Source organism: Hippopotamus amphibius, chromosome 4 (genome assembly GCF_030028045.1).
Source record: "Hippopotamus amphibius kiboko isolate mHipAmp2 chromosome 4, mHipAmp2.hap2, whole genome shotgun sequence".
Lineage (NCBI taxonomy): Eukaryota > Metazoa > Chordata > Mammalia > Artiodactyla > Hippopotamidae > Hippopotamus > Hippopotamus amphibius.
The window spans coordinates 130,793,453-130,818,257 of NC_080189.1; the positions used below are offsets into that span (position 1 = coordinate 130,793,453).

At 43.1% G+C, this 24,805-nt stretch overlaps 1 protein-coding gene across 1 annotated transcript in view; it reads right to left on the bottom strand.

Annotated features, from left to right (window-relative positions):
- The window catches only part of CUBN (cubilin), a 275,207-nt gene that overhangs the window by 135,942 nt on the left and 114,460 nt on the right, over positions 1-24,805 (bottom strand). Inside the window, exons 29-31 of the mRNA XM_057731754.1 lie at positions 18,432-18,613; positions 12,987-13,161; positions 11,395-11,564 (exon numbers count right to left, since the gene is read on the bottom strand). Coding sequence (XP_057587737.1) covers positions 11,395-11,564; positions 12,987-13,161; positions 18,432-18,613 — 527 coding nt within the window. The remainder of the gene's footprint in view (positions 1-11,394; positions 11,565-12,986; positions 13,162-18,431; positions 18,614-24,805) is intronic.

The following is a 24,805-nucleotide window of genomic DNA, read 5'->3' on the forward strand; positions in this document are numbered from 1 at the left end:
GGCACCACAAGGTAGAAAAATGTTTAAAACAGATAGTTGGATGAAAGGAGTAGAGGGAAGAATACGTGTTACGTTGTATTACTTACATCAAGTTTAGAAACATGCAGAACGATATTATGTACTGTACACGGAGGTACACATACCACGAGGAAGTACCAAAGCAGCCAGGGGGTCATAAACCCAGCTTCTCGTAAGCGGTTTCCTCTGGGCCAGGGGCAGGGAACGGAACAGTGAGGGCTACACATGGGGCCTCACTGACTCTTCAGCAATGCATTTCTTTGGGGGAAAAGAAAGAACTTGAAGCAAATATGGCCAAATACTGAGATTTAGCAAGTAGAATGTTTTTGTTCATGTTATACTTTACATGCATTGTGTAGTTGATACTTTTCTGTATTCTTAAAATATTTCATAATAGAGTTTTCAGTAAAAGAGAGAATCTATATAAAGGAAATAATGGGAAATGTAGACTATCTTTACACTTAAAGATGCTCTTCAGAGCATTATTATAACAAGAAAAAAATAGAAGTAATCTAAGTGGGCAACGATAAGCTACTGGTTAACTCACTTCTAGGGTGTCCACGTCACTGATTCTAGGGCCAAAGAAACTATTTTTAAAAAGTGTATTAAATAAGTTAAGTGAAAAGGCAGGATAGAAAACTATATGCAGATTGATCTTAATTCTGTGTGTGTGTATAAGTGTGCATGTGTGTGTGTGTGTGTAAGGGTGCATGTGTGTGTTTATATGTGTTTTTCTGTAAGAAATGAGCCAAAATGTTAACAGCTTGTCTCTGTATTGCAATATTATAGATGGTATTAATTTCTTATTTTTTCTTTTCTGTATTTTAGAAATTTAGCATGAGGAGCATGTAAAAATTATAAATAACGTATATATTTAAACTGTTCAAGTGTGTAGCCAGATGGACATGTAAATGATCCCATACAGAGACATACAAATGTGCTGCTCGTATAACCATACAGCAGTATCTAACCAGGTGGATATTAATGCCATTTAATCTTGCCTTTTGCTGCCTGACAGAAAAGTATCAAGGATAAGGCTTCTGTTTTAAGATCCCCCAAACATTTGTTTGTTGGCTAGGATCTACAGCTGCAGTCCAGCCCTCCCTCTAAGCTCTAGGCTCAGTTAGCTGACTGCATTCCAGACACCATTGCTGGTACATCCCATCAACCTTGGGAGTCAACGTCTCAAACTGAAGTCATTGCCCCTCCCCCAATTCCTCCTGCACCTTCATTTCCTGCCTCAGCAATTGCCAGAAGCATGTACCCAATTCCCAATCTCTCCTCTCCCCGTCCCCCCCCACCCCAGTCAAATGAATCCTTATGTTCTGTCAATTCTGCCTCTGATGTGTCGAGGGGGGCCCTTTCCTCCACCTCCCCACCCCGTGCCGTGCCTAGGTCACTACTGGAGACGGACACTTCCCCTGCCTGACTTTGTGTCCCCCTTTAATTCAGTCTCCAAACAACCACCACCGAGCAATGGGCTTTCTAAAACGTAGACTCCAAGACAAAAGGAAGGCAAGGTACCGCAATCCATTTTTAAAACCGTGCTGAATAAAGACGAGCAATCGCGGATGCCTTGCTGAGAACCAAGGACAGTGCCTGACAGGGGTGCCCACAGCCCCCTCCCCCGGTGACGGGGTGACTCCTGACTCCCTCACTAGAACACTCAGCGCTCACAGGCCACAGCACGTGATGAAGGGGGAAACGAACATGAGCTTCCTCAGTCACGTTTGTGTTTTCATTTCTAGAAACTGGAATATATTCCCTCGGACTGTTGGAGAGGAGGAGGTGGGAACGTATTTCTACTGCATCTCCTGTCTTCTTGTTTTACTAAGTTTCATCTTGCTCGGGGAGAAAATGAACCAACGAAATGTGTGGGTTCAAATTAGTATACACTGGAATAAGAAGAAACCACTTCAATTCAAACGCAAAGCACGCAGCGTGTTTTACATTCCCCAAAGTATGCCCATGATTCACCGTGACTTCAGAGGTAAGCTTTCCATGCAAACGAATCATGAAGGTATATGAATATGCTTGTATCTTCATTTTCTGCACTGTCGCTTTTTTCCTTCTTAACTCGTGTGTCAATCTTTGAGAAGGTATCAAAATAAGCCACTTATGACGTGAAAAAATTCACTGAGATGATATATTGAAGACTGAATGAAAGTTTTTACAATATATTTTTTAAGATTAAAAAAATACTTTATGATAAAATGAGTCTGTTCACAAACTAATCATGATCTTAGCAAAGAACTGAGGATTATGGCTCCAGGTCTGTGTGCCTAAGAGTCACAATTTTCAAAAAGACAAGTTAAGACCTTTAACGTAGTATGAGTAGTAATAGAAGCAGGAATAGTAGTAACAGAAAAGTCGGGCGCCGCAGCTAACACTTATCTGTACCAGACACTGTGATTAATGCTTGAAGCATATTTTTAAAAATTCCATCCTTCTTACAATTCCATTTTGCAGCCAGTAAAATTGAGGCTCAGAAGACATTAGTAACTTGTTCACAGTCACACACTGAGTAGTGTGGAGCCAGTATGTGAACCCCAGCTGTCTAACATCTGATCAGTTATCATTAAACCAACCAAAAAGAAAAAACCAAGTTTCCTTCACTGACAATAGACTATTGAGAGACCATGATTCCAGGAAGCTAAGTGACATGCCTGTCATCTCCTAGAAAGAAAATCTTGGGAAACAGAGTGGACGTCTCCTCTCTCTTCTCTAGCATCCTCAGTGGCATTTCAGAGAGTCTTCTCTGGGGCCCGGGTGGATTTCGGAGTGGCCGGCACCTGTCACACATTCCGCCCCACCACACGTGCCCGGGATTTCCAGTGCGTCTGACCCAGCAGGCTGGAACAAAGAGGACACAGTGCCCAGGACAATCGCTAAAACTAACATCCAAACCCTCAACTCCTAACTCGGCTCTGGTCTTGGATCCAGATATACGTCCACTCCTTGTCCTCTCCTGGTCTAACCACAGCCTCACTGGACCAGCATGGCCTCTTTGCTCACCTTGTCCCTGGCCTAACTGGCTTTCAACCCAGTCTTTCCCCTTTACTTCGTTTTAAGTTCATTCTCGCAACACATGTCTCCTACTTGGATTGCCTTGAAGCTTACTGGGGTGAAGGAATGTGGTGGGGGATAAGATCTAAGGGTAGAGAAGACATCATTCACATCAGCCTGCAGAGTGAGTCTGGAGAATGAGTATCTGTGAGATGTATTCGCATGCGGCGTTTGAGAGGAGATTATATAGCTGCTAATGGAATCCCCATTTTGGAATGGGAATTGCGCCAAGACAGAGGAAATATTAAGTGATGGGGAGGGGACTCCATCAGGAAATTATCCAAGCTGTTAAAGTCATAAATGTAGATAAGGAAGGAAATGGAAATATTACTCATTATGGCAGCTTTTCTTGGGGGTGGGGGGGGGGGGTAAAGGAAGCACTGGTTTCCTCTGTCAGTGGTATTTTCCAGCTACGCGCCTCTGAAATGAAACCCCACATTCACAGCACACATCTCGTGTCGGGACTCTACGTGCTGGCACTCTAGCCTCAAATTTTACAGGAGACAAACTCTGATCATTTGCAGTTGTTGCAAGCAAGGACTCAAAGATGCTGGAAATGTTGGTATGACAAGAAATCCAAGAAGCTCATTTTATTTTCATGAATAAATACCCATTTAAGGAGATTCTGAGCTGAAACAGAAATAAAACAAAGCTCATGTCCACATATTGAGGACAGTGGCTCCAGTTCAATGACTCTTTGTTTTGAGGGATGTAAAGTATCGGTACAGCTTTCAGTAACTAATCTGGCACCGAAGGCGAAATGGCTGAGAGGGATACCAAACGCAAGCCACAAAGTTAAACTTTTAAAAGAGATGATCAGAGATCATCCTCAAGCATCTAAAGGGAAGTAAACTTTCTGTGGTGAGAAGTGAAGGAGAAAGGGAAGATATGGGGCGGGGGTGGGGTGGGGAAGAGATTGATTTTGGTCACGGATTTATTTGTAAAACAATAAATATTTAAAGAAGAGCTGTTTAAGAATTGTTTCTTTGAAGTACTGACTTCTGTTATTCCTGTGTCTATTTGCTCGGTTTTGGAAATGATCAATGTTTTTAAAGGAAACACATCACAGGTAGTGTCTTAAAAAAGTAAAACAAAACATGGATACCATGATCCACATTTGCCGTGTCCCACCCTGTGCCTTATTGTCAGATAATGTGAACAACAACAGACACTGCAGCTTTGGGGTGGAGGGTGGGGGGTGGGGGATCTGGTTTTCTTCAGTTCAAATCCAACACTTTGCTTTCTTTCTCCTAGAGCAGCACAAATAGCTCCAGAAAAAAAAAAAAACAAACAAACACAACCCGTGAGGCATCACGTGCCCTTTGCTTTGTACTAGGTCCTGTAGTCCTAGTGGACAGTTTCTCCAAATGAGAGGCTGGATGAGGACTGTGGTCTGCTTGCTTTTATCTGTTTCTCACTGATTCTCACAAGGCAGACATTACATTGTGCTAAGCAAAGAGGATGCGGAAATCAGAGGCCGGGGTCTCTGGGGGCCACTCGTGTGGTTGATCTGACTTCTCTCTTCCCTTCTCACACTGGGCTACAACCTGCATTTCTCCGAGATCAATGAGAGCTCGCAGAGCTACGAGCCGAAGGCTCAGGAGAGAGCCTCTAATTAAGCAATTAAGCTGTCAGTCGGAGGTCATTTTAAAACTCGGCCTTTGTGAAAGGAAACTTAATGGAGCCGTTTTTGTGCTGACCATATAGAGTTCTGCTCAGCCCGTGGGCCCCACTGCCGCCTTAGCAAGAAACACTCACAGTGTGTCCTTCAGGAGAGTCAGAGGTGAATGACGGCAGCCACTCAGAGGGACAGGGCGGAAAGCACACACACATTGCTAAATTAGTTGAAACCTGAGTGTAAGTTGAGCTTTCTGCTGAGTTCCCCATGATGCCATCACCATTTCAATAGCAGTCGAAAAATCCAGTTTCTCTCTTTTTTTCATCATAGCAGCATGAAATTCTAGAAAACATGCTTCTGTGATGTTATCTAAGTTCTCACGTGGCTCAAAATACTGAGATCGAATATCAATAATGGTGCCAGGGAGTGACCTCCACTCAACACGCTCCCAAATGTGCCACCTGCAATTTTCCACTGAAGCGCTGATCGCTGTAGGAGCAGAGACCTCAAAAATGCCTGTATGCCTGTGTTCAGCCATGCATCTATGAATCATTCATGCATCAAACAGATTGATCCTTTGGCAGACAAAGACTGCGGCTGCGGGTTGTGTGAAAGGGGGTGGAGGCTGTGTACTGCTGCTCTGTTGTAAGATTTTCATCTGTTTCCTGCCTGCCGAAAATTGTGCCTCTAGTTCCACGCAGGCAAAAGTGATGGCTTGGGGCTCCCTTGGGCTTACACTGCCCTCCACTTGGGACCTCTGCGGACGAGACCTCCTACAAGAAGAGCTCGCTTCTGTACAGCAAGTGGAGTGTGACCCCTTAGCCACTGCTGTTGGACCTGCGCCCCAGAGGATGAACAGAAGCCCAGTGCTGTGGAGTCGGACTGTGGCCTCCGGGATGAACCCACTACTGACATCACCTGATCCTTCATGTCTGTTTCTCTAACTTTCCCCTTATTCTCCTCTTCCGACTGACAAAAACAACTCAGAACTGGATCTCTCCCCTAGGCCCCCTCTTTCTGCTTGGGTTCCCCAGATTTTATAATTGAGCAAACTAGCAACCCCAGGCCGTGGAAAGAGTGAGTGTGGTGCTGAGCCTGGAAATGGACCTCCTGGCAGCGGCTGGTACACAGTAGACACCAAAGACCTAATAGATGGATGGAACCCAGACCACCTGACCTCAAAGCAAACCCACTGTGTAATTCATGTTTGCGATCCTAACGCTTTTCCCAATATGAACAAATGAAATGCGGGTTCATCTGAAAAAGAGTTCGGAATGGTTCCAGAGTAACCCTCTTTTTATTCTCTCCCCCTGTTTTTTCAGTTGTCCTTTATCCTGTGACTCAGTCTCCTGCATGTAGACTATAATTTTTATATTTTACCAAAATACTTACTCTTACTTTAGGCTTGCTTGCGTTTTAGTGCTGGTCCTGCTATTAATTTCTACCTGGTCTTGATCCTGACCTGTCTGCACCATGATTTTCTTATTTTTCAAATAAGTAGATGACAGTAAATTATCTCTAACCTCTCCTCTTCTGATCCTAACATTCAATGTGTCTGCGTGTTTACAACAATAAACACAATGACTTTTAAAAAGAATATTTCCACTTCTGACAACTCAAACTGATATAGAAGGTTTAAAACCCTGATGGCCGGTCCCATCCAAGCATAATTTACTTTGGTATTGAATAATACCCTTGAGCTCTATTAAAAATTCCATGAACACAAACATCAGCTGGCAGCAGCCCTGGCAGCTGAGTTATTTTCTCTTTGCTAATGACTCTGTCTAAGTAGCAGGAACAAGAAATTAACTTGAATGTCTCCAAAATGAATGATTGGCTTTGTATGAACTTAAGCTGCAGAGCTATTATGTAAGATGCTGGACTTTAAGGTCCATTTCGCATCCAGTGTCCACCTGGCTATAAAGATAGATGGCTGGTGCCTCAATGCCTGCCTTCACGAACCCCTGGACAGCGACCTCTAACTCAGAGCCATGCTCCCAGCCTCGCCAGCACATGGCCTGCCTGGTCCAAACCTCCATCCCCATAACTGGGTCCACCTGGCAACCATACACAGCAGATCTCCACCCCAACTTATCTGGACAGTCCTTTTTCACATTTCTTTATCTTTTCATAAAGGTGAGTTACAAATTGTACAAACAAAGTTGACTTAGGTTGTCTATGATTTATGCAATTTTCAATATAAATAAACTTGCAGATCAGAAAAGAAATCTTACAGTTGGCCATGGGTTCAAATATCTCATTCTGAGAATATGAAATTTATAGAACCAATCTGGCCCTATCCTCAGGTCTTTGCCCTGAGAACATGACTTCGGCCATCACTCTCTTGATCTCTTACACTCAGCTGCTCTTTTGTCACCAGCACCCTGTGCTCCTGGCATGCTTAAGCTTCTTCTCCACTAAAAATAATAATAATAATAATAACTTTCCATTGATCCTGCCTTACCATAGATTATGGCCCTTTCTCCTTCCATCCCATTCACCTCCCTAATTCTAGGGAAAAGCTGAGAAGCTCTTGCATCTCCAAACCCACTGTGCTCTGGAGTCTTCCAGTACTACCCACATCAGTCCTGCTCCTTACAAGGTCATCAAAGACTGAATCTAGTGGCTTCGTTTCAGCCACATCTTAGTTGACCTCTGCTGGATTTAACACCTTTGCCCACCTGCTCTTAAAACTGATTTCACTGCTGGTTTCTAAGCCGCCACTCTCTTCTGCTTCTCCTCCCATCTCGTTGAGTGCCTTTCAGTCTCCTGTCCTTTGTTTCTCCATCTTCCCCCGAAATGGTGGTTTAGGGGCGAGAGTTTACTTGGCCCTTTTCTCTTTACGAAATACTCCTGTGTGGGATTCCATCTACTTCTGTGGTTTTAACAACTATCCAAATATACAGAAATTATCCTCAAATGTATATGTCCAGCTCAGACCCCATCCTGAGCACTGAACCCATTTGTTGAACTCTGCAAGGGACATAGTGTTAACCTTTAAACTCAAGTTTCTGAATCAAACTCAGTAGTCTCTCCCTTTACTCTCTTAGTCAATGTCACTATTACTCACCCATTCCCCAAGCAAATAGTCTTAACTCCTTCATCTCTATCACCCACCCCCCCTCCATCACATAATTAGCCTCTAAGTTTCAGTGATAACACCAATATAAGAGTTTGTCAATACATCCTTCCTCTCCATTCCCAAGGCCACTGCCCAAGGTTTTTCCATAGCTCTCCAATCGGCCTTTATAACATCTTTCTCTTTCTCTGCCAACCCCAGCCTCACACAGCTGCCTGTTATTACTATAAAATACAGTTTTGAGCATATTACAGAAAACTTTTGTCAACCCCCACACTGCACTACCTATAGGATAATTTCAAATTCTTCACAGAGCATAAAAGAGTGTGTCCGATTCGGATGTTTTCTACAGCTCCTGGGTCTCCACGTGCTCTTCAACACAGAGCTACACCCCAAGTGTCTGTGCAGGCTCAGACCTCCGTGCACAATTTCCCCTGTTCTTTCCCCCATCTTCCTCACCTGGTTTCAGTACCACATCTTTACTAGTAAAATTCTGCCACTTAAATGTCATCTTTGGACTTCCTAGGTGGCACAGTGGTTAAGAATCCGCCTACCAATGCAGGGGACACGGGTTTGAGCCCTGCTCCAGGAAGATCCCACATGCCACGGAGCAGCTAAGCCCGTGCATCACAACTACTGAGCCTGTGCTCTAGAGCCCATGAGCCACAACTATTCAGCCCGTGTGCTGCAACTACCGAAGCCCACACACCTAGAGCCCGTGCTCCACAACAAGAGAAGCCACCGCAATGAGGAGCCCACGCACCACAATGAAGAGTAGCCCCTGCTCGCCGCAACTAGAGAAAGCCCGTGTGCAGCAACGAAGACCCAACACAGCTAATACATACATACATACATACATACATACATACATACATTTATTTTTAACAAAATGTCATCTTTGATGTGAAACCTTTCCTGGCCTCCAGGCCCAAATGAATCACTCCTGTTTCCTCGTGATCATTATTACAGTTTATTGAGTCCTGGGTCCATGAAATGCTTGGTGCTGTGCTAGCAGAAAGGTTCACAAACAGGGTCTTCCTTTACTGAAGACCTGGAGGCCCAGGTCACAGGCTGAAGCCTTGAGCCATGCCACCCCCTCCGCCACATGCCTCTCCGGGGATGCTCACCCTCAGCGTCACTGTGACCAGGGCGGGCATGAATAGAGGACTTGCTACGTGAGAAGCAGATCACCTACATGGTCTCCAATATCCCAACAACAAATCTGACACAGATACTCTTACTGTCCCCATTTCACAATGAAGGAAACTGAAGCCGAAAGATTATCTTCCTCCCAGGCAACACAGCTAGGAAATGGCAAAATCCAGGCTCAGCCCCACGGCCACCCCACCGCAGAGCTGGCTTCTTAACCACGGCACTGTGGTGTCCCACACTGCTGGTGTAGTTCACTTTTTACATCAACGCGTTGCTCAAGTGCTTAGAGGTATCTGCTTCTGATACTCCATCTCCCCAGTGGCGGGGATACCCCAACTACTTCATACAGGATTTTCTGATCCTGACAACCTGTTTGGACTATTACATTTTGTACGTTATCATATCTGCCAGACTGGACTCCTCCCAGCACCTGTATGTGGGTTTATTTTCTTATCTCCATGCCTGGTCATTAGGCATATTTGAGGTTTTACTTCCTCCTGTCTGTTCCCTCTCACTCCAGTTTGTGAAGTCAAGCCCAGCTGCGTGCTGAGATATGGCAGTGGTTACTAGAGAACCCAGTCTGTGTATTTATATCTCATGCAGGTGGAAAATCCTACTCATGACCACAGGAGGGGAATAATGCAGCCATGCTGCTTGTGCCTTTGGCCTCAGCTTTGTTCCATTCACACATCTTTGTATGTTGAATCCTAGGAATTATGGGCTTTACCAAAGAGAAGAAACTGTACCTGGTACCATATAGACTGCAGGAGGGAGAAAGTGATGGAGAAATGCCCACCAGAGGCAAAACTGTAAGGTAGACAAGTTGTCTCTGGCCCATTTGACCTTCTCTTGAAGGCACCTCTACTGTTTCAATGCTTTATTTCACCTTCATGTTTAAAGGCGATTTTTAGAAGAGTACAGAGTTCCCAATTGACAGTTACTTTCTTGCTTCAAATTTAAGATGCCATCTCTTGTCTTATTTCCTTCCAATTATCACTGTTGAAAAGTCAGCATTTGGTCTGCCACTTCCTAAAAGATCACTTGTTCCCTCACTCACCTACTCTCCTGGCTGACTGTAACATTTTTTTTCTTTACCTTATAGATAAAGAATAAAAAGTCTAAAATCTTTAAAATGTTTTCAGGTAAGTATGTCTTTCTATTTGCTCTGGATGAGCAAATGCCCCACGGGCAAAAGCAGCCCCACATGCCAAGCTCACATCTCTCTCAGACATTAACTCAGAAACTTCACACTACCTTGTGAGTGCCTTGTTGCATTTAGGAAAACATTGTAAAAGATCATCCTAAGTTTTAAAATTGTCTTCATTGGGAGAGCTACCATTATGGAAAATGGATGTCCTCCACTGTAAGTGTGTGCAACGCCTTGCCAATTTAGACTCTGAAGACTCATTTTAAAAGGTTAATACATAGCTATTAGTCAACAGAACTTTTAAGTACATTAATGACTTAATCTTCTAAAATAATACTTGAAATCATACCGTTAGACTGGACTACTTTGAAAATTATGAAACAACTTTTGAATTTTCCTGAGTTATATTCAAAAGCTAGCCAATTGGAATGTGTGTAAAAAACGGTCAGGAAATGCAGACAGAAAGAACCATAGAGGATCTGCTTTATCTTTGAATGAAATGTCTCTAAATACAAACGAAAGATGGAAAACCTTTGTTAACAACAAAATCAGGTAACCAAAAAAATTAAATCACAAATGAAAAGAAAATTCCAAAATACAGCCTCATGCACTCTTACATTAAACGTACAGCGTTAGTTTCAGGTGAAAATGTATTACAGTTGTTAGTGGTGACGGAAACTTTTTGTCATCGAATCAGCTAACAGCCAACCCCTTCTCCTCCACCCCCGTCTCCCCATCTAGTCTGTTCTGTTAGACACGGATTTCTTCAAGTAGCTGCTCAAGATATCCTGATCTCAAGAAAAGCAGAATCCTGTGGGAATCCCCAGAGAGTTAATAATAATTGACTTAAAAGTGGGTTATGATAAATCCATTATCATAATCCACTATACTTTCCTAATCTCTCGTGCAGCCAGTTCTGGCCAATGATCTGTAAGCGGACTTCTGTAAAACGTTTGCTTTTCTGATTAAAAAAAAAAAAGAAACAACTAACACTACTCCTTCTCCTCTTATTTAGATTTGAACTTAGGATGTTTGGAACTGCTGCAGCTATTTTTGGACCATGAGGTATCAACCATAAAATGAAAAGCCAATTCACTAAGAATGGTAGAACAGAGACTGAGGTGCTACACAAACCTCTTGGTTTGTATGTAGGTAAAAAATAAATGTCCTTATATTTTAAGTTGCTAATAGTTGAGTTACTTATGATTTGATACTGGAAACATTCACAGCTAATACATTCATTAAATGTGCTCTTATGGCAATGTTTTGACCCAGGTTTGACTGGAGACAGTGCTTGAGATTTGTGTCACTTACCATAATACAGGAGTCCTGAGTTTCAAGGTCAAAGTCAGTGAAGTTCAAGAGAACACGGTGATGTTTTTCCACCTGAATGACCCAGGTACAGTCAGTGTTGCTCCTATACGGACTGGGGTAATTTGGAGAATGAATCTCACCACTGGGAGCCTGGAAAATGCCACCACAACCTGTAGATGGGAGACCCAATTCAACAATAAGAGGAATCCCTGATGCACAAAACTTTACACCATTACCCAGGAGCACAGAACAATATGCTGCTTTGTTTGACCACCATTTTCATGTACTCTGTGCTAAACATTCTGTATTCACTATTAATTCACGTATCACAACAAAATGAAGAATGCCTAAGAAAAGACTTCAAATACTTTAAATACTGATGCCAAAAGTTATTTAAAAATACTGAGAAATAAAGAAAATGAAAAAAATGTTTTTACAAAGCCATGAAATGCCTCTTCATTGTTCTCTAAAAATATAACATATTGTGAGAACATCTCCTCCTAAGAATTTTGATAATTCAGTAGTGTACGTTTTTATAAATAATTTAATATCTGCCTTTTAAAATTTAATATTCAGGACCTCGTACAGCCATTCAGTTTTTTAATTCCTATGATGTAATCAAATATCTATCAATGTCTAACTCTATGACCCATCATTTCTTGGGTTTATGATAATATAAACTAAAAATGGGAAAATGCAGCATTGTTTTCTGATAATTGAGAATCATTTCTGGGTAACCTAAACACTACGTAAATATAATTTTCATTAAATTCAGGCATCATTAACTGCAGGAAAGCTCTAATATGTTTACTGTATTACCTTCGAGCTGCGGAAGTGGTGTCATGAGGCGCCCTGGAATCACATCTCTGCTTCGGCACCTCTTAGCTGTGTGACTTGGGACAGGCCACTAACTTCTCTAAGCTTCCATTGCCCCATCAGTAACATGAGGATGAGAAATAAACTTCCCTCAGAGGGGGGTCGTGGGGATTCAATGAGACAGTCTTTGTAGAATAGTTAGAAAAGTGCCTGACCACAGTCAGCGTTCAACAAACATTGCTATTATTAGTAGGTGTATAGAATAATATCTGCTAAAAGATTTTGTGTATTGATACTTCAGTTTCAAAAATCTGCAACAGGGAATTTATTTAGACAGCCTAAGATCTTGGGCAGAAAGTCGCCATGCAACAAAGGGTAATAATTCCTTGGAATCCACAAATTTAACACGTGCAGTTTGGGTATTCACCCAGCATTCACATGTGTGACATGAAGTAATCTACCACTCTGCTGATGCCCACACTGAGGCTGGAGAACAGCAGAAGTCCCTTGGAGAGTAAGTGAGTCTAACCAGCCACCCTGCTTCTGCTTTCACCATGGACGTGCAGGCTTGCAAGGGCTGCTTTTCACATACGCGGTGACTCTGGAAGTTAAATGTGCTTCTTTAGGGAAGTGTATGTGCCAAAGCAGTATTTGCCATCAGGGAAGTCACAGAGTTGTGATGGAGGCTGTAGCCTTCATATCATTCTCTAAACACGTCATGAGATTTAACAAGGGCTCGGTTTAAGTATTTTGAGATAGGTCCTCAGTTCACCCACCTCCAGGGACTGCTCTCCATGAGACATTGAAGCCTCTCCCATTTACAGACCAGTCAGTCTTAAATCGGACCGCCAGCTCATTGCCGGTGCTGGAGACCTGCATGGGATTCTCAGATGATCTTTGCACACACAGCTGGGCTATTCGGGGAGAGTGGAAATCAGGGCCTCCGTATATCTGTGATGGGATGGAGAGAGATATTTAAGCAATTACAACCCTTTGGCTGACTCCACTTTACCACCAGCCTTTGGATTCTATTATCAGTAGAGATTGAAATCTCAGCCTCCCTGGGTGGGGATGAACTGTAAACTTGAGCTGGATTTTCAAAGGCACTCCCTCTGCCCTCAGAATACACAAGTTCAACCGCCCACAAAATGCCTGCTTGTTTCCTCAGCCAGAACTGAATTGAGTAGATTATTCCAGACTCTCCCCTATCTCTTCTCTTCCTCTTTTTCAAGTCTGCATAGGATTTCCTGCTTTCTTTGGCAGAGGCATTGCAGATAATCCAGTATCATGTCTGATTTTCTAACTCTTTTAGGTACATAGGAATAGTTGTAGTATAAATCTGCTTTGTTCATTGAAAGCTATTGATCATCTTGTTACATTTTTAGGATTTTCTGCTCTGCAATCTGAATACTGTGTAAGATTAGGCATTTAATATGATACTTTTTGCTGCTTCAGAGGGAGTGAAAATATAACCTCTATCTGTGTGTTATGTGACATCCTCAAGGAGGGAGTCTTACAGGCCTCTCTGAACCTCCTCCCAGCCCAGGTGCTCACAGGAGCAAGATCGAGAGCGGTCGGCTTCCACTCAGGAACCGCCCTGGGCCCTGCCCCGCTAGGCCCATCTCGCTGGTTCTCAGATCCCCTAGGCTCCTCCAATCTGCAACCGTTTGTCTGGCTGGATCTGATACCCCGCAACACATTCCTAGGAGCAAGTCATTCCCCGGGTCTCATGTCCAGCATCTTGCAGGAGGTCTAGCCCAGCCTGGGGGAGGCGGGGGGACCCTCCAGGATGCCTCACACTCAGGTTTCTCAAGGGCCCCTTGGATAACCAGTGAGTGGGAGGTGAAGATAAGAATCACACAGAGGATATAGATCCCCCCTACCTGCAACCTTGCCACACTTGAATTTGTAGAAGGATGACCAATTTTGTTGACAGTTTTCAGGCATACTGGTATCTGAGCCCTTCCCCCTCCCCCACAGGGATATGACCTAAATCTAGACTCAGGTTGGAACCAGAACCAGGAAAGTGTGACCCAGTGAGATGCGTGTGTGCGCGATGCCCTCCCAGCCCCCCATCTGGGCGGCTTTCCAACCCCCCACCCCCGCACCCCCTGCACACGAGTATCTCCCCATCCTCAGGCCCCTCACCCCGCGCCCCTGCCTAACCCCTGGGCGGCTGCTGACTGATGCGGACATCACTTGAGTGTCCCCCGGGGGAGAGCGAGCGTGAACAAGCAGCCTACTCTCAGCGAGGAGTGTGTGATTTGAATCTATAATGATTTCTCTGTGTGATGAATTCCCCCCAGCCACGCGGGAAAGGCCAAAATGAATGAAACCGCTGTTGCAGGGGCCAAGCACAAGGGCTGTAATTGCAAAGGAATGAAGCGAGCTGACCGCTTCGTGCTGATTTTCATTCGGAGGAGCTGTTTGCCTGGCCCCCTAAGTCCCATCAGAGGCGGGACTGGAGGAAGAGCCCTGTGTGGCCCTTCGCAGGTACACATACGCAAAAGGCAGAAACCAGACTGCTGCTCCTTTAGCCTCCCGGAGATTATACCCTTGCTCCCTGCCCCCTGCCCCCTGGCCTGGGGTGGAACGGGGAGCCTGAACCCCACAGCCTGGGCTCCCAATCGTCTGCCCCATGAGCAGCACATATTTGGACAGAATACTGAGCGCAAGGGGTTAGCTCTAACAAAGAAAACTTGCACGTCAGCAAAATATTCTGTTTTCCCTGCCCAGGGTCCCCTTGAGATCACAAACAGAACGGGTAGGACTCTGCCGGGCCTTGAAGCCTCCAGGAGAGTAAACACTGCCGCTTTTCACATTCTTTGCTTCCCCTCTTGCTGAGCGGGGCTCCCAAAGACCACGGAGGAGAGACTGGAGGAGGCTCGCTGCCTGCCAGGCGACCGTCTGGGTTTACCGCACAGAGCAGCAGCTTTCCTTGTCTGCTCTGTGCCCTTCGGGCTCCTTTCTCAGAGGCTGAAGTGAAATCGGCCCGTGTTTCTCTGACGGAAACAACAGAGCAGTGCTTTTCGCTTCCACAAATTAAAACCGATAGTTAGCACATGACTCTTCAAAAGAGGAAAAAGAGGGAAAGAATTTCAGGGTGTGGCTCGTTGGATTACAGCCTATGACTCAGCTTTGTGGGGAAGAGAATTGGTCTGATGATCAGAGATTAAAAAATGTGTTTTTAGCCGGTGCTCAGGATATAGAACATTTCAAAGCCTATGGTTTTAATCTGTTTTGAACATTTCTTTCTGCTCTGTTAGCTCCATTTATTGTTACAATCAAGTCAGCATTCCAGGGTCATGAGTAACCAAACGGCTGTTGCTTAATGCAACTGGCCGCTCTCTGGACCCTGATTTTTGAGAGTAAAAAACAGATCGGCTCTTGGTTAAACCGGGTGAAACCCAGGTAAGCCCGATACCTGGAGATACTGAGGCCCTACTGGGCTGTGCTCAGGACAGCACGGGCTGATGTGCAGGATGAGGACAGATGGGTGGAGAAAGTCGGCGATGTTTCCAGGCCACACACCCCCAGGGGTAAAATATTGTGGAACCTGTTGCTGACATTATCAGCACCCATGTGATGAGGGATGGAAAAAAAATCACTTTATTGTCATTAACCCAGATGACAGCATCTTCTTGAGCATTTGTAGAGACATCAAACAAGGTTTTTGGGGCGGGGGGTGGGAGATGGGAGTCGGGGGTTACTCCCTCCAGCCTTAAGGAAAAAATGTGCCCAAATATTTAAGGGCTTCAAAATATTCCCTCACACCCTGGTTTGATGGAACACGGGAGCCCACGTTGTCCTGATACAAATCAGCCCCATGCAGACCGCAGCCTCTCCTCCTGGTCCTTGCTGTGTGGGACCCTGCTGGAATGCTGCTGCCCCAGAGGCCTTGTTCTGGGCCTCTGTCCCCAAGGCTGCTTGCAGGGAACAGGCCTGCCCTTTGCTCTCTCATGTAATGGGTGTGACAAAACCAAAGCACAATGAGCCCATTTACATTTGGCCAAGTGGCAACAATCACACGGGCTTTGGGATGTGAACATGAAGGCCAGGAACATTGCACGTTACTGCGGAACCCTCTGCTGCCAGCCCTTTGTGCAGGCGAAGGGCTCTCGGGCACCTGAGAAATCTCGCCCGTGGGAGGGAGCATCTCGGCACACCACGTGTGAGCGTGGTTCCTGCTTCACACTCTGAGTGAGAATTGCGTGAATTTCAGGAGCCACCCTGCTCTCTCCTGTGAAGGAGCCGGTCCTCTTCTGGGCTGGAGTCACCACTGGGCATCCGGCCTTACGTGAAGACAAGGGTAGGGGCTGAACCCGAGGTCTCACCGGCTCTGCCTCCGATTTCACTTACTGCAGCTTCGTCCTCCTTGGCAGAGACCTGAGATGCTATATGTGATTCCTAGTGACTCTGCATCCACCCAGCGAGAAATTTGAGAAAACCCATTTCTTTTCAAGGAGAGAACTTGCTTTGCAGTTAAATAAGGGTTTTAGGTGTTAAAGTTTCCTATGCAGTCCTATAAACAAGCCCCTCATTTCAGTATCTTGCGCACGGCCCACCTCTGTCCTTCCACCCTGGCTGACGTGGAGTGTGCTGTGGTGGGTGGATTCGGATCTGAGCTCTTCCACTCACTGTCCTTACGGTTGTGGAAAAAGCCCATCAATCTTTTGGAGACTCTGTTTTCACAACAGTAAAATGGGGACAAAATTCCCCTGTTACCTCACAGGATTAGCTAACATTCAAATGGGAAAATGGGCGTTGAAATTCCTTTGCAAATTACCATAAATGTACATTATCACTGCACATCAATCAGAGATGTGGATGCATTGATTTCTCCCACAAATGTACATCAAGTGCTTACTATCTGCCAAGCGCTCTATGGACCTGGGGGTATAACAAAAACAAACACCCAGGCTTCGTGGCATTTAAGTTCTATTGGATACAGGACCTTGTCATGATGCAGCCCCTATCGCTGAGGTGACAGGAGCTTCACGTGTACTTGGAAATCATCTAATGGCAGGATTCCTGCAACAAACAGCTGATTGTACCCGATTCTCAAAGGCCATCTTAATTATCTGAGGTAAAGAAATTGCGGCAGTGTCGGAAAAGTTGCAGGCACTTCCTCAGCTTGCTGCCCTGTCTGCCCCAAGCACCCGCCTCTGCTTTACACTCTGCCACCCAGTGCCTTTGCTAAGGGAGCTTCCTCAGACTGGAAGTGAGGGACGCCCTCATCAAGCGCCACCCTCCATCAATGGGAGCGGGAGCTGGGGGACCAGTGCCTCTGCCTTGAGTCCTTAGAGGGATGACGGTGATGAGCAGACCCCATAGGACCTCGGAGGGTCCGCCCACAGGGGCTCCCTTCCTTGGCTCTCCCTCCTGCCATTCCCTCCTGTGGGAAGACATTCAGGAACCTTTCTGAAACCTTGAAAATGTTGAAGTATGTGGGCCGAGCGATGGGATTCAGAATGTCCTGCTTGAGCAGTGGAGGAACTGAGGGTGCGGGGCGTGGAGACTAATATCACCCTGTTTGGTCCTGAAGGATGACTGGTTAGCCAAAGACGGGTAAGATTCCTCAGAGGAGGAACAACCTAAGACAGGCACAGTCGCAGAGGGGCCAACACGGGTGGGGCACAGACCCCTAATATCTGAGAGAGGTCTCCTGCCCCCAGGGCTGTTTTGCTCTCCACCCCCAGCTCAAATCCACACCTGCTCAACTTGGACCCAGGAAGTAAACAAAGATAATTGCCTCAGTCATGTGAGGCCTTTGATTGTTTATGAGTGTAACCTGAGAATGTTAGCCCACGAACTCAATAAAAGCAACCTGGGATGAGTCAGCAGGGCTCTTGATCCGAGAGGTCTTGAGCCCCCCGGTCCCACTTTTCTCTTCAGTCTGTGTCTGTGTCTTCTTCAAGCTTGCGGCACCCGTCACTCACCTCGAGTCGCCGAGCTGGTCTCGGCAGCCTCCCTTTTGCCTTCAGGCACCACCTCCTGGTCACAGGACCTGCCACCCAGCCTTTCAAGCATTGCTTTAGGGAAACCCAAACTGAGATACTAACCCTATTTGTCCGCAAACATCATTCACAGAGGACTGATACTCTGAAACGTCTAGGAAAAGAACACTGCTAGCCACTGGAAAGAATTTAGAGATTTTTGCAGAGTGATCTCCAATCCCGTGCCAAATCCTGTAGCGTGCGGAACACTATGTGAATTCCTACCTCCAGGACGTCGAAGTTGCAGGTCGAGTGATACTCCACGTCGAAGTCGTGGATGGTGAGCTGAATGCTGCTGCCGGGGGCTGTGTGAATGTACCAGATGCACTCCTTGTTGGCGGGGTACGGGCTAGGGTAGCCGGGGCTACTGAAGGAGCCTGTGTCCCCAGACAGCTCTCCACCACAACCTGTGAAAACAGCGAGGCTCAGTCAGTTCAAAGAGGCCATCAGCCACTGGCAAAAATTCAACAATCCCACTATGTAAAAAATACCTGAAAATGCACAATGCCTAATTTAGGAGAAAATTATAAAGTCATAATAAAGTTATAATGAGCAGTTATAAAACAATGAGGAAAAAAACATAGCTACAGCTTATTAAATTTATTCTTTTAAAAAATTGATTATATCATTTGGTGCAATAATTCTCAGTCCTTATTCTCACCACATCAAACCTCTGGTAATATTTTCAATATGTCCAACTAATTTTTAGATTTTCTTCATTATATTTAGGTAAGAATTTCCTGGTAGGAGGTACAATGGACTGAATGAGCAGTCAACACCAGGTCACTTGGTGTTCAGTTTCCTTGTATCTAATACATTATTCCCAAGTCCTTTCAGACTTAAGATGTGGAATTCTAAGTGCTAAAAATCCCTTACCTTTGCATGAGAGACTATAGGAAATAAAAAAAAATATATGATATGTCTACAGAAAAACCTTCACAGAGATGTTTATAGCAGGCTTATTCTTAATTGCTAGAACTTGGAAGCAACCAAGATGTCCTTCAGTAGTTGAATTAGATAAATAAACTGCAGTCCATCCATATGTAGGATGTTATTCAACACTAACAACAAATGTACTATCAAGCCACAAAAAGGCATGGAGGAAATGTATATGCACATTAAGAAGTGAAAGAAACCAGTCTGGAAAAGCTATATACTATATCATTCTAACTATACGACATTCCGGAAAAGGCAAAACTATGGAGACAATAAAACGACCAGTGGTTGCCAGGGGCTGGAGAGGAAGAAGAGATGAATAGGTAGAGGGCAGAAGATTTCCATGGTGGTGAAACTACTCTGTACGGTACCACAATGGTGGACATATGTTATAAATTTGTCAAAATCCACAGAATGTACAACATCAGAAGTGAACCCTAATGTAAACGATGGACTTCATCAATATAGGTTTATCACCTGTAACACATGTCCCATTCTAGTGGGGGATGTTGATAATGGGAGATTCTGTGCATAGGTGGGGACAGGGGTACATGGGAACTCTACCTCCCACTCAGTTTTGCTGTGAACCTAAAACTCTTCTAAAAAATAAAGTCTATTAAAAACAACAAAAATGCTATAGTCCTGATCCTGAGAAAAGTATGTCTAAAGACCAACCAAACTAACAAAAACCTGATATATAAAACCCAAGTGTGGAAAAAGACTCTAGCATATGCTTTATGAATGCTTATATATCATGCCTTAGAAAGTAGTTAAGCCAAGTCATTATAACAAATAATCAAGTGCCACAACACGTGGTATGCAGTGAAACAGTCACTGTTTACTGAGTGCTTAAATGCACTTTACAGATATTTCCTATTTTTATGCTCATAGGAACCACATAAAGCGATTATTATTATCCGCATTTCTCAAATGAGCAAATAAACGCAAACACAGGTCAAGCAGTTTGTCCAGGGTAGCTGGGTTGTGAGTGGTGGAGCCACCCATGCACAGAACCTCCTACTATCAACCCGTCCACGCAGTCTGGCAGCGCCAGGAAACTTAATTACACACTCCACAGATTCACATAGCTGTTAAGAACTCAGAGACTTCAGAATGGAAAGGGAGAGAAAAGTTTATAGAAGAAGTAAAACTTGAGGAAGGCTCAAATTTTAAAGACAAAATTAGAAAAAAATAAAGATAAAATTAGAAAAAAAAAGATAAATTGTCTTGTTTCCCAACTTGTTGCCACAACTACTGAGCCTGGGCTCTAGAGCCCACAAGGCTGCAGCTATTGAGCCTATGTGCCACAGCTACTGAAGCCCACGTGCCTAGAGCCCGTGCTCCACAACAAGAGAAGCCACCGCAATGAGAAGCCCACACACCACAACGAAGAGTAGCGCCCACTCTTCATAACTAGAGAAGGCCTGAGCGCAGCAACAAAGACCCAACACAGCCAATAAATAAATAGATAAATTTATATTAAAAAAACATTATTTGCTCTATTAAATATCTTCCTTTTCTATTTTTCAGAATATCCTTAATCAGTTGGTAAATTCTTCCAAGGACCTTCCCTTACGGAGCATCAAGGCTTTTCATGTTTAAAAATGACAATACAGTGCCTCCTTACTTCACTGTGAATGTACGTGCATCTCTCACATTAACTGACTTAAAAGGTAAGACACTAAAGCTGAGGTCATGTCTACTATCCACCTGTGCAAATTTGTACAGGGAGTTAGAAAGAGTGTTTTCAAAGTTCCAAAGAATTAGTCTTCATACAGAATCTCTACTTAACTGAAAAAAGCTGAGAATTTCAAGAAGAATCCTGATTGGGTAAAGAAATCAGATTCCAGCTCAATATGCTACCATCTTCTTGAATGGCCAGTTTCCTGCTTCCATTTGGGAAAACTTCTGTGTTTTCAGATTTTAAATTTGTTGCACAGGACAGGATCTTTCCTATCAAGTTCCTACTTTTTATTTCTGGTTAAAGTCCTGTGGAAAAGCTATTTAAAATTAGATGTGCTGACATTGTAGACTGTGGTGAATGTTAAAAAAACATAAGTGCCGTGAAGTTTAGAAAATATTTTTCCTACTACAACCATCCATGGAAAAATATTCCTTAAGCCAAAATCAGCACAGGTTGTATATGTGCTGCACAACCCCAGGGGGCACCGGTCACAGTATATACCATCAAATGACGCTCCCTGGAGCTATGCAACACAGAGGCCCAAAGAAAGCATCTCTTACTAAAATACATTATAGGGGGACTTTCCTGGTGGCGCAGTGGTTAAGAATCTGCCTACCAATGCAGGGGACATGGGTTCGATTCCTGGTCCAGGAAGATCCCACATGCCGCAGAGCAACTAAGCCCGTGAGCCACAACTACTAAGCCTGTGCTCTGCAACAAGAGAAGCCACTGCAATGAGAGGCCCACACACCACAAGGAAAAGTAGCCCCTGCTCTCCACAACTAGAGAAAGCCTGTGCACAGCAACAAGGACCCAATGCAGCCAATAAATAAGTAAATAAATAAAATTAAAAAAAAAATAAAATACATTATAGGTAAGCAAAGCAATTCTGTTACCCCTTTTTTTCTCAGCCTACATTTTCAGCTCCTATGGTCCTTGGTATCATTTGTATCAAATAAGTAATCCAATGAAAGAAAAATCTTTGGAGGAAAATAACTTTGTGGTCACATAATAAAAAAGAGAAAAAGGAAATGGAAGCTTGGATACCTCAACTGCATTTTTATTTAGCTTCAGTTCATCAGATAATCTAATTCTTTTTTTAAAATCATAGTTGATTCACCTAAAGGTCTGTATAAAATTTTTCCATTGTCTCTTCCAATTGTTTTAGGTTTCCTTGTAAATTCCTTTGCAAATAACAGGATACTAATACCCTTAAGTGAGTTGCTGTAGGCTGGAATGATAATATCAGATTCTTGGCAGTCAGTGATGCTTTGAAAAATTACAGTACTTGCTTTATTTACCCACTTACTGCTCTGGAAACCCACAGTGCGCTTTTCCCTAAGATTTAGAGTAAACATAAACAAGGTTTATAAAAAACAAAGCACAATTTTATTTTTAGGTATGCCTTGCTCTTTTCTCATGAATAGCACTTATGTGTGTGTCTCCTAAAGAGAAATTCCAATATTATTAAAAGTGAAAGCCTATTGGGGAAAAATACTGTGTGGTTGTGAGAAGGGGGAGAGAAACTGTGGCAGGTTGAAAACTCTTTGCAGCTTTCTCTCTCTCCTTCATAATCTCACTACCTCTGAAGTTTAATCTATCAAAAGGTAACAACCTTGATTTAAAGGTTCACATCAAATTCAAAATAGAACCGATTAATTCAGTGGTATTTTATGGTAAAAACTATAAAGTACTGAAATAGAAAGTTAATTCTGATGATTATGGTAGAAGTTTAACTCCCTCTTTGTATTTGTCAATTTTGAGAGAGATAAAGTCACTTTCCAATTCCCATTCATTCATCCATTCACTCAATCCATATGTATTGGGCATATGCCACGGTACAAGCAGTGCTACAGAAGCCAGGTGTATTTAGTGTTTCTTAAAAAAAACAAATCCATCTGTAGGCATACAAAAAGTGCTATTACCACATGCCCTCCTGCAAATCATTAAATTCTTTTGCTTTACCTTCAGTTTGCAAAGAGTAATTTCAACAAGTTTTGATTTGGAAAAAAAAAACAAAACAGTGAATTCTATTTCATCTTTCAAGTGCTAATTGATGGTTTCAGTAGTACAATGTTAGCATAATTTTCTTGATATTAATTTCAGTCCACAGATGAGAGACTTATCAGCATTTAGCCAGTTATGCCTCACTCTCTTGGGTATCATTTCTTTTTCCTAGATTTGCGGACTCTTTAATAAATGTGTACTTTGTATCAAGCCAAAAAAAATGTTGTCAAAATATATCTTTTAAACAGAAAAAATGCACAATGTCTGTTTTTTCTATGTTCTCTTTAAGTGACAAGGAAAAACAAATTCATAACAAAATTAAAAATTTTTCTATTAACCCAAAAATTCAACATGTAATGAATTTGATAATTTTTCATAAATTAAAGCTATTATATACTTTTAGGCTAACAGTGAAACATTAGAACATGAATTTGGAATTGGATAATTATAGATAAAAATGAAAAATAGTAAATTCACACCAACAGTTGAGCTTTTAAAATTATAAATGAAAGCAAACAAAAGCTATAATTCACAGCAAATAGTAGAGTTTTTTTAAAGAGTATACAATGTGAGTCTTTTGAATTGTATTTAGACATCGTTTTCCACTTAATTAGCTATGAAAAAGGGACTGGTTACGATACAGGAAGTGTGATTTGGAACCTATATCAACACGTATTGTCCCACTGCCATTTCAAGGAAATAGCAAGACTATCCAAACAATCCTATTGTGTGTAATTTTAAAGGTGAAAAAACATGTTCCAAATGCTGAATGAATCGAAAGCAAGATGATTTAATTCTGCCTCATCAACAATATCTTATTTATATTGAATAGAGACAAGTTTTGGTTTTGTTTTAATAAAGATTGTGGAATTCAAAAATCTACTTTTTGGTAAAAGGTGCCTTACCTATGGAGTTGTCCTCACTGTTGCTGATGTCTAATACTAAAACCTTTCCATATAAATGCATACCCTAATTTTACTTTCCTATTAAATTTAAGCTTACTTGGGTCCAGGAAGAGGAAAAACTGTTTTGTTCACTGCAGTGTCTCCCTTGGTGTGAGATTCAGGACTTGACAATCTTTTGTTAAAATACAGTTTCTCCTGAATGAGTCACAGAAGAAAATCTGTTTCTGAATCCAATCGGCTATTTTGGAGAGGGAAACAACAAGGCTTCTGGAAAATCTCAGGTGCCTACATTTCATGTAGAGTAGAGATAATGTTATAGACACACTTGCAAATATTAAAGCAAATGAAACTGCGGAGAAAACACAGTTTAGCAGGCTATGCAATAATTTTAAGAAATCGTGTCATTGTCAGTCATGTCTATGACCTTGGGTGAGTGACCAGGGAGTCACAGGAGGGTAGAAAAGGGAGGACAGATAGGCTAGAAATGAAAGAAGTTATACCAACCAATAGCTATTGGCAAATAACACAGGAGGTGATGTGTAGACTCCCAAGAGCCTTGTCATCACCATGTGATGGTTGAATGAGTAATAAAATGTAGGGAAATAGAGAAGTTTTCTATAACTGGGCTTCAGTCATCTAAAACAGAGGACAATGATTCGGGAAAGCATTTCGGGGTCTACACGATGAAAATAATTAAATGATGAAAACAGTAACCAAGGAGTAGACAATGGAGGGGCGAATAAGGAGTGTTGAAAGACACATATTCAGAAGAAATACAGAGAGATAGTGGCTCTTTGCACCCAACTGGTAAGAGAAGGTTTTCATGGAAAAGATGTGATTTCAGAGTTGCAAAATTTGCATACTACGTTGCAAAACTTTTGGAAATATAATAACATACTAAGTAAAGCATAGGCTGTGGCATAAGACAAAACAGAATCCAGCCCTGGCTGTGCTACTCTTTGGGTAACTAAATTAACCTTTCTAATCCTCAGTGTCTTCATGTGTAACAGTGTTGGTACTTAACCTCATAGGATTACGATATAGATTAAATGAAAAAACCAAAGTAA